This window comes from Acipenser ruthenus, chromosome 35 (assembly GCF_902713425.1).
Source record: "Acipenser ruthenus chromosome 35, fAciRut3.2 maternal haplotype, whole genome shotgun sequence".
Lineage (NCBI taxonomy): Eukaryota > Metazoa > Chordata > Actinopteri > Acipenseriformes > Acipenseridae > Acipenser > Acipenser ruthenus.
The window spans coordinates 1,369,455-1,384,628 of NC_081223.1; the positions used below are offsets into that span (position 1 = coordinate 1,369,455).

The 15,174-nt window shown below is 42.0% G+C and overlaps 3 protein-coding genes and 1 long non-coding RNA gene across 4 annotated transcripts in view; 3 read left to right on the forward strand and 1 right to left on the reverse strand.

The window, feature by feature from the left end:
* The window catches only part of LOC117965215 (uncharacterized), a 32,571-nt gene that overhangs the window by 15,660 nt on the left and 1,737 nt on the right, over positions 1-15,174 (reverse strand). The window lies entirely within an intron of this gene.
* Positions 3,347-4,061, forward strand: LOC131705244 (uncharacterized). The gene is made up of 3 exons (XR_009310258.1): positions 3,347-3,570; positions 3,686-3,803; positions 3,888-4,061. It is a non-coding gene; the product is annotated as an uncharacterized LOC131705244 (long non-coding RNA).
* On the forward strand, positions 4,173-6,795 carry LOC117399672 (zona pellucida sperm-binding protein 2-like). Its single transcript, XM_059007599.1, has 9 exons — positions 4,173-4,281; positions 4,407-4,576; positions 5,277-5,329; positions 5,404-5,531; positions 5,612-5,801; positions 5,890-6,031; positions 6,279-6,372; positions 6,464-6,568; positions 6,661-6,795. Exons 1-9 carry the CDS (start codon positions 4,227-4,229, stop codon positions 6,768-6,770), a joined length of 1,047 nt encoding a protein of 348 aa, XP_058863582.1. The 5' UTR covers positions 4,173-4,226; the 3' UTR covers positions 6,771-6,795.
* The window catches only part of LOC117395367 (CMRF35-like molecule 8), a 32,506-nt gene continuing 27,661 nt past the window's right edge, over positions 10,330-15,174 (forward strand). Inside the window, exon 1 of the mRNA XM_059007382.1 lies at positions 10,330-10,639. Coding sequence (XP_058863365.1) covers positions 10,330-10,639 — 310 coding nt within the window. The remainder of the gene's footprint in view (positions 10,640-15,174) is intronic.

Sequence of the window (15,174 nt, forward strand, 5' to 3'; positions counted from 1 at the left end):
CCACTCAGGCACGCACTTGCCGATTCTTCCTGAGCAACATATGAAGAATCCGAGCCTTCCTCACCAACTACGCCACCCAGCTCCTGGTCCAGGCCCTGGTACTCTCCCACCTAGACAACTTCAACTCCCTCCTGGCTGGCCTCCCTGCGTCCGCCACCTGTCCGCTCCAGCTCATCCAAAACTCTGCTGCTCACCTGGTGTTCTCTCTGCCTCGCTTCTCCTATGCAACCCCACTGCTCCGCTCACTCCACTGGCTCCCGATCACCGCTCGCATCCATTTCAAGACTCTTGTACTAGCCTACAGATGCCTTGACCAGACTGCACCCAGCTACCTCCAGACCCTCATCTCTCCCTACACCCCCACTCGACCTCTCCGCTCCTCCTGCACTAGAAGACTGGCTCTACCTCCACTACGCTCCCCTGCCTCCAGAGCCCGCTCCTTCTCCACCCTCGCTCCGCAGTGGTGGAATGACCTTCCTACAGATGTCAGGACTGCCCAGTCCCTGACCACCTTCCGGAGCCTCCTCAAGACTCACCTCTTCAGACAGCACCTGTAGAACTCCTCTGTTTTTCCCTCTGGATACTTATCACTCTTCCTTAAATGCGCTTTACTTGCTCTTATCTGCCCCCTATTTTACTGCATCTAATCCTGTACTTTAGAGTACTCTAATCTGTCAAGTGTTATTTAATCTGTAGTATTTTGTATTTAATTATATCCTGATGTAACTATCACTGACACTGTTATCTGCTCCGTTATTGAATCGTATTTTGTCATATTTGTACTTGCTAGAACCAAAGTCATAGTATTTATCTTACTCTTAATTGTATTAATACTTGTACTGTGATTCTTGAAATGTATTTTGGTTTACGACTATAAGTCGCCCTGAATGCAACAGCAAATGTCATTCAAAATGATCTAGACAGCATTCAGAACTGGACAGACACATGGCAAATGACATTTAATAGAGAAAAGTGTAAGGTACTGCACACAGGCAATACATTTCTCCCCCCCTTCCTTTCTATATTGATTAATTGTATGCTGTAGTTTTTTGGTTTTTTTAACTTCACTGAGTCCCTTGTCCCTGTGCAACCACAATGTAGAAACATATAGAGAATGTATGGGATAATAAACATCACTGCTGTTTCTCTTAAAGCGTGTTTATTTATTTATAATACTGGACCCTGTCTTAATACTGTATTACATTCTGAATATAAATAGAGCTGAATTATTAATTGTAGATAATACTTAGAATACCAGATACATATTTAGCATTAAAAAGAGCAGTGCGGTATACTGTAATGATGCTCCAGTCAGTCTGCCCGGACTGCACCTGAACCATCTTAAAAACACGAAGCTTCTAATAACCTAATTTGTAAAAGTTAGTAAAGAATTGCGCTAATATAACGAAGCTACATTTGAACTCCTAGCTGGAGCAACGAGAGAGGGCGAGAGGGCGGGGCAGAGAAGGAGGGGGAGACGCTGCTAGGCAACCGGCTCGTGAACATTCCACTCAGCTGAGCAGAGACCGTTAGGATTTAAAAATGCGAACGTTCCGAGCGGCGTTAGGCACTTCGTTAAATTAACACACCGTTGCTGGCATTTTAATTTTGAAGAAAACCATATTTTAAATACTGAAATAGCACAGTATTAAAAATACTTTACTTCAGTTCCAGACCGTTTTCCAACAAATAAAAGGAGTTACGTATTTATAATAATATGATATTAAGATATGATATTCAGACTAAACAAATGTGCTACAGTTTGGTGTATAATTTATTCATTTATTAAATGTTGTGGTAATTCTTTTTTTAATTTTGTATTGTTTTCACAAAATAACATCCATACATTATCAGTTCATCTGCTAGAGTAATCAAATCACTAATATTACTCGTCAGTAATTCATACACAGACATGCTGTGGTAACTTCAAGAAGTTAAAATGTAAGGCTGGATTCAAGTTTAACCAAATAAATAAGTAAATACATTAATAACGACATGAAACAAAAATACGTTTTGGTAGCTCATACGTAGGCCTATTTAAATTACAAAATGCGACCTGTTTTAGAAATTGATTTATATACTACCTGCCATTTAAATCTAAATTATATTTAAAACTGTTTGAGGGGCAGACTAGCATAGATGATTTCTAAAATCCATTAATATGTTAAACTATACACCACATTAGCACTCCGAGAAACATAGAAATTGATCATTGTAAATAATTAGCTGTGAGATTATTTAGATAAATAATCAGAATCATGGATGCATGGATTTTTGATTAAAATACACCCACATGTATTTTTGTTTCATGTCGTAATTTATTTATTAATTTCATTTTAACCCCTTGCTGGTGCCACGGCTTGTCTCTGTATCAATTCACTGATATTTGAGGTTTTGTTTAGTACACACTAGCAGGTGATCTGATAATCTTATTGATGTTATTTTGTGAAAACAATAACACGTTAATACTGTGCTACAAAAAATGACTCGCCGTGTTGTAACTTGTGCGGGTGATGTCATGGGTTGTCATGGCAGCGCCGATCATCACGGGAGGGGTTATCAGTGGTTGTCGGAGAAACGCTGGAGTTCCGCTGGCTTCCGAGGTATCCAAACCGAATATCTAAATCAATACAGTGACAACAAAGGAATGTGACATATAAACCTAATGACTACATTAATGAAGCAGTAATACACGACAGGGTGTGTGTGTTATCATGAGGTAATATCACCACGCCTTGGGTGCGTTGGGAGGCACTAGACGAAGTGGAGTTCTTCAACCGCCCAGGAAGTGGTGATATATCTCATGATAACACACAGACCCTGGAATGTATTATTGCTATTATTAAATGGGTCTGGGAGTGTGTTGTTGGTAAATAAAGAAGACTTTAAACTTTATTTTAATAATTGTTATTTGTGTCACCTTCCACTGAGAGAAGTAGTTCCACAGTAACTAAAATGGTTAGATTAACAATTAAATATTTGATTTTAAACTGTTTTGTAGAATATTTTCTTTTTCGGGGCTTCGCTAATAGTGTCTTGTTTAGGCTTTGTAGATATTGAACTGGATCATTGTTTCAACGTGCATGTCTGGGTTTTGTCCAGTAGATGGAGCTGCTGCTGTTGTGATGTTTTGTTTAGCAGAATGCAGTTCACGTACCGTGTTACAAACGGGACGGTGCTGCACAGAGTGGTACAAACTGTGCAATTAAAATCTCCGGTAGTACTACAGACGGGCCGCCGATAGTCATCTCTGATTAACCCAACATGAATATAAATACAAACCCAGTCTGTTTCAAAGAGCACTCAGAGTGACGGTGCCGGAGAGTCTGCAAGCAGGTTTAACTGCATGTTTTAATTTCAGACACTGTTCCTAAAGCCAGAGTGTTCAATGTGACCCTGGGGACATTCCTGCCTGATGTGGAGCTGGTCAAATTTATAGTTGGACCAGAGAAGTTAACTGTGCCAGAAGCCAACCTAAAAGGTTATCATGTCCAGGAGCATGTCTTTCCCAATGGATCAAAGACCTACACTCTCCAGGTGCCATTTGAGGACCCCAATGTGAAGCAAAAGGTAACATCCCACCTGTTCAACCATCCAATTGCCCTTTTGAAAACACTTGCTTCCTGTGGACGTGTTGCTTGCTGTTTGACTTTGGGTTTAATACTACAAACCCTTGCTCTTTCAGGTAACTCCTCCAGACACCAGAACCTACATTCTGCCCCTGACCTACTTGCTGAATATAGTGCCAGAGAATACACCCTTTACTCATCCTGCTGTAGTCGAAGCCATTCTCAAAGACATCAGTAAGTGCCTGACTATTTGGTCTACAACTACCCTTTTCTAACCAATCCAGTCCATTGCCCTGACAACTGCTCTTCCTCTTGCAGTTCCACCTACAGTAACTGGCTACTGTGATGGTGCTGCATTCTATACCATGGTAACATATGGCAACATGGGTCGCAACTGGATTCCTTTTGTGGGCTCAAGAGAACTTGGTGGAAGTCTGCTTGCCCTGTACAAGTATAATGCCAACTCTACCAATTTCTGGGTGACTGTGTGCCATACAATTCAGTTGATGCCACATATGAAGTAAGTGATGGAACTTTAAAATGTGTTTAGCTGTTTTGGGTTCAACACATTACTGACCTGATGTATTGTCTCTGTAGGTGATCAGTTCTTCAGGCATCAGAAGCAGGCTTGACTTGACCTTGAAGGATATTGGGACCATGGTTGTGGTGGCTGACTTCTCCCTGTCCTGCAGTTTCCCTACAAAGATGATTGGTAACTCTCCTGTGAACAAAGCATTCTTTAGAATAGCTGCTTTTGAGATTGGCACAAGGCTGCATGAATTGGTATTGAAGCTATAATCTGTTTCCTTAACCTCGCTCCAAATGCTGTGTTTTCAGATTGCTTCACCAATGGCACTATGGCAGCTCTTGCTGTGAAAGTGGAATCTGTCCCCAGCTTGTCTCCTAGTCAACTAACTCTAAGGGATCCAATTTGCCGGCCTCTTCAGTCTGATGCTATCAATGCGCTTTTCTACTTCAATGTCAACTCCTGTGGCACAACTAGAAGGGTTGGTATTGACCACATTTAAAACCATATTTTGAGGAGGTTCAACATATTGACAAGTTGGCTCCAACACCCCTGGATCAATCTGGGGAGCCATGGTGACCTGTGTTTCTATCCGCTGAATTACTTGCATGAATTGTGGACATCTGAAGGATGCCACCTTTTGTATTGAACTGCTTGTCCAGTTGACAAAGGCGTTGTGACACATGACATGACTCTTGGTTATGGCATTGCATGTGCTGCCTAGAGACCTTTTGGGTCAATTGCAGTGAACTGGAAGGAGCGTACTTACTGGGGATGATCCCGTGGTGAGGCCGGGACTAAACTAATACACAAGTTGATACCAATTGCAGCTCAAGAGTCACCAGCTGTGTATTCAAATGTGTATTTGCAACAAATCCAAAATAACTGCTGTTGCCCTCCTAGAGGTTACTAAAACAATACCATATTAGTCTAGCAGTTTCTGTAGACAGACTTGTGGTATCATACTAACTGTAACAATCATGAGGTCCCAAAAAAGTGTTCAATTATGAAATTGCAATATTCATTACCATTTTTATTTTTTAAATTGTTTAATTGGTACTAGGTTAGTACACAGCTGGGGATGATCCAGAGTACCATATTAGCTAGTCTGCAACTTGGTATGCAGCTCCATACTAAATCTACAAGTTCATTGCAACCTGGGTCTTTGATTTCTCTTCCAGTTTGACAACAACCTCCTGACTTATGGGAATGAAGTGCTGTTCACATCTTACCGGTAAGGATTGCAATCAAATTGAGTATCCTTGTGGTTGAGGCTGAAACTCTGCTAACCCCATCTCCTCTTTCCAGGTTGAGAGTTGCCTGTCACTATCTGGTCAATGACAGCAAGGTAGTACAGTTCTTGTACCAGAATAATCCTGCACCTGTAGTCCAGCCTGGCTTGGGGGACCTTGCGGTCATCATGCGGCTTGCATTGGGTAGGACTTGGCAATTTAAATAATATAGATGCTCTAGTAGCGTGTTTCCACCTATAAAATTCTCCCTTGCATCTCTGCAGATTCAACCTACAATGACTTCTATGGAGCTCAGGATTACCCTGTTGTGAAGTACTTGCGAAGACCCTTGTATTTTGAGGTAGAGCTCCTGTACAGCAGGGATCCACAGGCTGAATTGTTTTTGGAGAACTGCTGGGCAACCTATTCTGCTGACAGGAATAGCTCTCCAAAGTGGGATGTTGTTGTGGACAGGTAAGATGCTGGAATATGATATTGCTGCTACAAAACCTAGGAATTGGAGTTGTGGCTGATGTGCTCCTGACCTACTTTCTCTTTCTAGCTGTGAGAACTCTGCAGATGAGTACTTGACCATCTTTCACCCAGTCTCCAGCAATGCAATAGTGCTGTTCCCATCCCATCTGAAGAGGTTTGAAGTGAAAATGTTTTCCTTCACAAGCGGCCGGGATGCACTGAAAGGACAGGTAAAGTGGAGTGTTGGGATGGGGGTCTTGTACCACAATGCATGGTTTGGATTGCTTTGCAAGCAGCAAATGGTCACTGTGCTCAAATCTTTAGTGAGTTGGAATGAAAACCTATAACTGCACATTTGCAAGAAACGCTTACTATGATGCAATATATTTGTTTTTCAATTCAGTAATCCTCATTGGCTGATGGTACTGCCTGATCTATTGATGCTTGTTTTACTTGACAAGGTGTGCTGTCTTTCAGATTTACTTCCACTGCAGTGTTGTGATATGTGATTCAAACCGGCCATCAGACAGCCTCTGTAGCAGACGGTGCATTCCAGGGAAACAGAGGCTTGGTAAGAGCTCTGTCTGTTGGGGGGAGGGGGGACATTTTGCATGCATTTTTGTCCATTTGTTTTGATGGACTCCTCCTAATTCCTCCTGTAGGTCGCAGTGCTGAAGGGATGGATGGTGGTGCAGTAAAGGCATTTGTGTCTTCTGGCCCAATTGAGCTGAAGAGAGATGGATCCCTTCGCTTTATGCCTAGAAGCGGTAATATGCATGATGTGAACACAATTGCAGTTCAAGTAAAATATACAACTATCTCTTTATATTCCACTAACTATTTCTTTCTTCTCTTGCAGACCAATTCAATGTGTGGTCCCTTCTGGGAGCTGCAATGGGTGTGTGTTCAGTGATTGTCTTTGTAGCTGGAGTTGTATATTTTTGGAAAATGCCCAAAAGTGTGTATTGATAAATAAAAATCTTGCTTTTAAAGACTGTTTTGGATTGTGTGTTGGTTTTTTATTTATTTTTTTGGTGGGTGCTTGACTAATTCTACATAGATTATATATTGGTGTGTGTCAGAATGGCCATGTTAATGGGATTCTCTCTTCTTACTGCATTGAATGCTTTGCTTGTTTCCTGATCAGGCCATTCTCAATATGGAGTGTTACTCAAGGACTCTTCACTACTTCACTGAGTGAACCTGGGGGCAAAGACTTTCCTTCTCCATTGAACTGTAACCCTCTTTTTATGTTCCTTTTTGCTTTGACATGCTGCTTTCAGTATGAAAGTTTAGGGTGAAATTATCAACGCTCATATATATATATAAACCTTGTTCTAGCATCACAAAAAGTGTGTAGATTTAAATGGGCTGATTGCTTGTTGTTTTTTTTTTTTTTTTTTTTGTTATGAATAAAAGTTTGTATTCATTTTGTTCACTGAGATTAATACGTCTTTTACTGGAAGTGGTCCCTGGTGAGAGCTCCAAGTAAGGTATTAGTTTAACTGTTTCAGTTTTAACACTATAGAAATGAGGTTGTGTGTTTTTTCTTTTTTTTTTTTTTTTTTTTTAAGTAATTTGAGTTACTGGTCAAACAAACCACTACTTGGCAACATGTTTTCATGTTTGTTTTGACTGGTTTATATAGTCTGTTACTGGATAAACTCATTTTATGAAACACGTTCCGTAACAAACTGGTACACCCGATGCGGGGAATCTTTAGATCTGCGCACCAGTCCGAACCAGAAGTTCCATTCTTTGAGCTGTTCGGTAAAACAGGAGGACTAGATTTTTTTTATATATATAATAAAATATAGAGAGAGCTGAGTAAAAAGAACTGAATTCACTACATCCGCTGGCAACCCCTTGTGTAATGTGTTTATACTATATAGAGGACGCTGAGTTTGATGCAAGACTCTCGTGCAGACACATTCATATTATTAAACCTGCTTGCAGACTCTCCGGTGCCGTCACTCTGAGTGCTCTTTGAAACAGACTGGGTTTGTATTTATATTCATGATGGGTTAATCAGAGATGATTATCGGCTGCCCGTCTGTAGTACTACCGGAGATTTTAATTGCACAGTTTGTACCACTCTGTGCAGCACCGTCCCGTTTGTAACACGGTACGTGAACTGCATTCTGCTAAACAAAACATCACAACAGCAGCAGCAGCGCCATCTACTGGACAAAACCCAGACATACACATTGAAACAATGATCCAGTTCAATATCTACAAAGAATGAACAAGAAACTATTAGCGAAGCCCCGAAAAAGAAAATATTATACAAAACAGTTTAAAATCAAATGTTTAATTGTTAATCTAACCATTTTAGTTACTGTGGAACTACTTCTCTCAGTGGAAGGTGACACAAATAGCAATTGTTAAAATAAAGTTTAAAGTCTTCTTTATTTACCAACAACAACACACTCCCAGACCCATTTAATAATAGCAATAATACACTCCAGGGTCTGTGTGTTATCATGAGATATATCACCACTTCCTGGGCGGTTGAAGAACTCGACTTCGTCTAGTGCCTCCCAACGCACCCAAGGCGTGGTGATATTACCTCATGATAACACACACACCCTGTCGTGTATTACTGCTTCATTAATGTAGTCATTAGGTTTATATGTCACATTCCTTTGTTGTCACTGTATTGATTTAGATATTCGGGTTGGATACCTCGGAAGCCAGCGGAACTCCAGCGTTTCTCCAACAACCACTGATAACCCCTCCCGTGATGATCGGCGCTGCCATGACAACCCATGACATCACCCGCACAAGTTACAACACGGCGAGTCATTTTTTGTAGCACAGTATTAACGTGTTATTGTTTTCACAAAATAACATCAATAAGATTATCAGATCACCTGCTAGTGTGTACTAAACAAAACCTCAAATATCAGTGAATTGATACAGAGACAAGCCGTGGCACCAGCAAGGGGTTCAAATGAAATTAATAAATAAATTACGACATGAAACAAAAATACATGTGGGTGTATTTTAATCAAAAATCCATGCATCCATAATTCTGATTATCTAAATAATCTCACAGCTAATTCTTTACAAATGATCAATTTCTATGTTTCTCGGAGTGCTAATGTGGTGTTATAGTTTAACATATTAACGGATTTTAGAAATCATCTATACTAGTCTGCCCCTCAAACAGTTTTAAATATAATTTTGATTTAAATGGCAGGTAGTATATAAATCAATTTCTAAAACAGGTCCATTTTGTAATTTAAATAGGCCTGCGTATGAGCTACCAAAACGTATTTTTGTTTAATGTCGTTATTAATGTATTTACTTATTTATTTGGTTAAACTTTAATCCAGCCTTACATTTTAACTTCTTGAAGTTACCACAGCGTGTCTATGTATGAATTACTGACGAGTAATATTTATGATTTGATTACTCTAGCAGATGAACTGATAATGTATGGATGTTACTTTGTGAAAAAAATACAATATTAAAAAAAGAAATACTACAACATTTAATAAATAAATAAATTATACACCAAACTGTAGCACATTTGTTTAGTCTTAATATCATAACAAATATACTTATTATAAATACGCACTTCCTTTTATTTGTTGGAAAACGGTCTGGAACTGAAGTAAAGTGTTTTTTTTTTTTTTTTTTTTTTTTTAATACAGTGCTATTTGAGTATTTAAAATATGGTTATATTCAAATGCCAGCAACGGTGTGTTAATTTAACGAAGCGCCTAACGCCGCTCGGAACGTTTGCATTTTTAAATCCTAACGGTCTCTGCTCAGCTGAGTGGAATGTTCACGAGCCGGTTGCCTAGGAGCGTCTCCCCCTCCTTCTCTGCCCCGCCCTCTTGCCCCCTCTCGTTGCTCCAGCTAGGAGTTCAAATTTAGCTTCGTTATATTAGCGCAATTCTTTACTAATTTAGAAATTAGCTATTAGTATGAGGCGCCGTTAGGGACAAAATTCAAACCGACACCTCATACACTACACACTGAAATTGCATGCGGTACACAGTGAAACCTCATACGCTACATATTGAAAATTTAAACAAGGTCAGTGATGTCACATCATAAAATACTCCCGCGTCAGGCAAAGGAGTTCATTTCAGTTGCACAGGTTGTCAGAATGGAGGGGCGGCAGAGCTAATAGAACACATTTTAACTAGACCTGGAATCATAAATACTCTTTCAAATGATTAATAATCAGTGTATCTTCCTCCAATTAATTAACATTAAGAAACAAAAACGACACAAATACAGTGCAAAACAGACATTTACTAATAGACAATGCTAACATATTTTAATTTACACATCATTATATATATATTTATATATATATATATATATATATATATTGTGAGATTAAGAGTGTCAAAGGGGTCTCTGTCACGTTCTTCTGCACCAAAAACAGGCACTACTTGCACATCTCATACTTACGTGGACTATACCAGTTCACATGTGGTGTCAGAGTGGGATGTGCTAAGCCTGTAGTATCCATTACAGCACCCACTTGTCTGTTACCTGATTGCAGAAAATGGCTGATCTAGAAGCCCTGGTCCGTGTGATCATGAATGCCACGGCCGCACAACAGAACCTCGCAGCCATCCAACAGGAAACCAACCGGTTGCAGAACGAGCAGATACAGGAAGCAAAGAAGGAAAGGGTAGCCATTTTGCAACGGATGGAAGAACTGGTGAGCACTCCGGCTCCCTCGGCGGCCACCGCTTCTATACGGTCAACGCACGTACTGAATAAAATGACCAACGGCGATGACATTGAAGCATATCTCCTGGCCTTCGAAAGGACGGCAATTAGAGAAGGCTGGCCACGGGTGCAGTGGGCCGGTATATTATCAACCTTTTTAATTGGAGATGCCCAGAAAGCATACTTTGATTTGGCCACCGAGAATGCCACCAATTACGATGTACTCAAGGCTTAAATCCTGGCCCGGGCCGGGATTTCTACCGCTCTCCGAGCACAAAAGTACCACAGCTGGAGTTACAGCGGGTCCTTACCTCCCAGGTCCCAGCTGTTCAATTTGGTCCATCTGGCCAATAGATGGTTAAAACCCGAAGTGAACGACAGTCACACGGTCGTGGAATGGTTGGTAATGGATCGTTATCTCAGAGCGCTACCCCCAACGATGAGGAAATGGGTTGGCCAGGGGAACCCTAGCACATTGGACGACTTCATTGCCTTAGTAGAGCGCCAACTAGCGGCTGAAGAGCTAGTGCGCCCTGGGGCCTCGGGTCATAAAGTGACGACCGGACCAGACAGTTGGAAACCACGTGTCCTAGACCCGAGGAGTAAGCCGCAGTCCACAGGAAATGAAGAGCGAGTACCTGTGGTGAAGGGACAGGGGGTCAACAGCAGCCGGGAGGGGATCGATTATTCTTTTTACCGCTGTTATAAGTGTAATCAAGTGGGTCATATAGCCAGGTTTTGCACACAAGGCGAGCCTATGCAGTGTAATATGGGGGATTATTTGTGTGGTAGTATAATAGTTCCAGGGAAAATAGAAAGAGGGGCGCCCTACCTCGCCCCAGTAGAAGTAAATGGACGTGAGGTCATGGCTCTCATTGATACAGGCAGTGCAATTACCTTGGTAGTGTCCAATTTGGTACCTACTTTCCGATTGAATTATGATCTCAGTACAGGGATTATGTGTATACATGGCGATACTAAACCTTACCCCACTGCTCTGGTTGATATAACTTACCAAGACCACGTGTGTAGCATGAGAGTGGGCGTGGTTAAAAGTTTGCCGCACTCAGTAATCCTGGGCAGAGATTATCCCAGGTTTAAAACCCTGTTGGACATTAACGGGAAATTGAGTCCTCCCGAGTTAAACACTGAGGTGGGCAATACCACCCCTGAGAGTCTATTAACCTTATTTCCCTTTACAGACAGCAGCCTGTTTGAAGGAACGAGACCCAGTAAGATTTATAAGTCGCGACGACAAAGACGGTTAGAAAAGGGGTATGGACCGCAAGGTGCACCAGTCCTAGTGGGGGAACAAAGGAGGAGGCAAAGGAGAGAAACAGGCACCCAGTGTACCGTCAGTGATATTATGGATACCACGGAGGAGGAAATAATGGATATAGGGGAGAGTGATGAACCAGAAAACTGGTATGAACCTTTTCAACCCTCAGCCCAGAATTTCGGAAGGGAACAAGCCCAAGACAGTACCTTAGTAAATATCCGGGACAGGGTTATATCGGTGAATGGGGTGCCAGTAGAGGGTGCTGTTGTGAATCCTAGGGAACACTTCATTATTAAGAATGATTTACTGTATCGCATTACTATGGTTAATGGCTCACAGGTGGAGCAGCTCTTGGTGCCCCAAGCATATCGTCTGACAGTCTTAAGGTTAGCCCACAATCATTTGTTTGGAGCACATTTAGGTAGTGAGAAAACGTTACAAAGGATTTGCCAACGGTTTTATTGGGTCGGTATTAACAAGATGGTGGAAAACTTTTGTAAATCCTGCCCTAAGTGTCAGAAAGCCAGTCCCAGACCACATTTTAGAGCTCCCCTCCAATCCATGCCTATCATTGAAGTTCCGTTCGAGCGGGTGGCCATGGATTTGATAGGACCCCTAATAAGTCTGCTCGAGGGCATGAGTATGTTCTTGTGATTGTAGATTACGCTACCAGGTACCCAGAAGCGATTCCCTTACGAAATATGGCCTCTAAAACCATTGCAAAAGAGTTACTTCAAGTGTTTTCAAGAGTGGGAATACCCAAGGAGGTCCTTACAGACCAAGGGACCCCATTTACGAGTAGATTGATGAAAGAATTATGCATTCTGCTGAAAATTAAACCAATTCGAACATCAGTTTACCATCCTCAGACGGACGGACTGGTTGAGCGTTTTAATAAAACCCTAAAATCTATGCTCCGAAAAGTAATCGCCAAAGATGGGAAGGACTGGGACTTGTTGCTACCTTACCTAATGTTTGCTGTTCGGGAAGTGCCCCAGTCTTCTACAGGTTTCTCACCCTTTGAGCTACTATATGGACGCCAACCCTGGGGAATTCTAGACATTGCCAAGGAGACGTGGGAGGAACAGAACACCCTAGGTAAGAATGTAATTGATCACGTCATCCAAATGCAGAACAGGATAGATAGGGTCACACCCATTGTAACTAGTCACCTTCAGCAAGCACAACAACGACAAACACAACAATATAACAAAACAGCTAAATTGCGACAGTTTAACCCAGGCGATCGGGTTATGGTGCTAGTGCCCACACCCGAGAGCAAACTGTTCACTCACTGGCAAGGACCATATGAAATTATTGAACAGGTAGGCAAGGTAAACTATAAGGTGCACCAATTCGATAAACAAAAAAAAGGAACAGATATATCATATTAACCTGTTAAAACCGTGGGTAGACAGAGAAGCATTAACGGTAGAGATCAACTCAACTCACGGTAGCTCAACGCCGTCCATAAATGAAGTACACATAGGGGAAGAGAATCAAACATAATCTATCAATATCAACCCCGAGTTAGAGCCGGAGCAGAAAGAGGAAATACATCAGATGGTACGGCGTAACCAAGATGTGTTGTCCAAGATGCCCGGCCGAACTAGTATCATACACCACCATATCATAACCCCACCCGGTGTCAAAGTCACACTTCGACCGTACCGTATACCTGAAGCAAAAAAGGTAGACATTAGGAAAGAGATCACATTGATGCAAGAACTGGACGTAATCGAAGAATCTTACAGTCCATGGAGTAGTCCCATATTTATGATTGCAAAGCCAAACGGTACGTGGCGATTTTGCAATGACTTTCGACAGCTAAATAATGTATCGAAGTTCGATGCATACCCTATGCCCCGGGTAGATGAGCTGATAGAGAAACTCGGAAAGGCAGAATACTTAACCACCCTAGACCTCACCAAGGGATACTGGCAGATCCCGTTAACTCCAGAATCCCGAGAAAAAACAGCGTTTGCTACTCCGTGGGGTCTGTTTCAGTATAAAGTGATGCCTTTTGGGCTTCATGGGGCACCCGCAACATTTCAGCGCTTAATGGACAAGGTTTTAAGACCACACGTAGAATACGCTTCGGCCTATATAGACGACATTGTAATATATTCAGAATCGTGGGAAGGGCATGTACAGAAGGTAGAGGCAGTACTGAATAGTTTAAGAGAAGCAGGGTTAACAGCGAACCCAGAGAAATGCTTTGTCGGTTTAAAAGAGGCGAAGTATCTGGGGTATGTAGTAGGGGGAGGAAAAATTAAACCACAGGTTAATAAAATAGACGCAATAAAAAACTGGCCCACCCCGCAAACCAAAAAACAAGTGAGGGCATTTTTAGGTTTGGCAGGGTATTATAGGAGGTTTGTGCCGGAGTTCTCCACTATTACGGCACCCTTATCGGATTTAACAAAAAAATCGGCTCCAGTGAAAGTCAAGTGGAGCGCAGCAGCAGAGACAGCATTTCAGACAGTTATAAAAATCTTGTGTAACGAACCAGTGTTAGCGGTGCCAGATTTTTCAAAAAGGTTTATTGTTCAGACAGACGCATCGGATGTTGGATTAGGGGCAGTCCTGTAACAAATGAAGGATGGAGTGGAACACCCCCTGATGTATCTGAGCAGGAAAATGCTGCCAAGAGAAAGAGGGTATGCAGTGGTGGAGAAAGAGTACTTGGCAGTGAAGTGGGCGATAGAATCACTTAAGTATTACCTATTGGGTAGGAAGTTTCTGTTGGTTACGGACCATTCCCCCCTTAAGTGGATGAAAGAGAACAAGGAGCGGAATGCCAGGGTAACAAGGTGGTTTTTAACATTACAGCCCTACAGGTTTGAAATTGAACATCGTAGGGGTAGTCAAAATGCTAATGCCGATGGGTTGTCGAGGGTACACTGCTGGGGTGATAAAGTCGCTCAAACCAGTAGGTTAGAGCTGAGGAAAGGGATGTGTGAGATTAAGAGTGTAAAAGGGGTTAGAGACACAGAACGACCAGGAACTACAATTCCCAACAACGGGGCAAACACACCTTGCATGACGGGTAACAGCGGTAGCTTTAAAAAGCTGCGGGAATCAGCTAGAGGGGAGAGTGAGAACAGGTGCACACACGAGCCGTGGGACGGGAGAGTACCTAACCAAGACGAAAGTGGGCAGCTGCATTGGGAGCGAGATTGGGATATTAACCAGTGGTAACCCAGAGGAATACAATTGTGGCACTTGTTTCTAAAATGGTACAGCGTAGTGGGGCATTACATTGAAGTAACCTTGCGGACTACCATTGTCACCAGTCGGAGACAACCATTGTTTCTACAGCGGGACAGTGCACGGTGGTTTTACCTTGAAAACAACACGGCGGACTACAGGCTTCCCTGCATCGGAGCAACACAG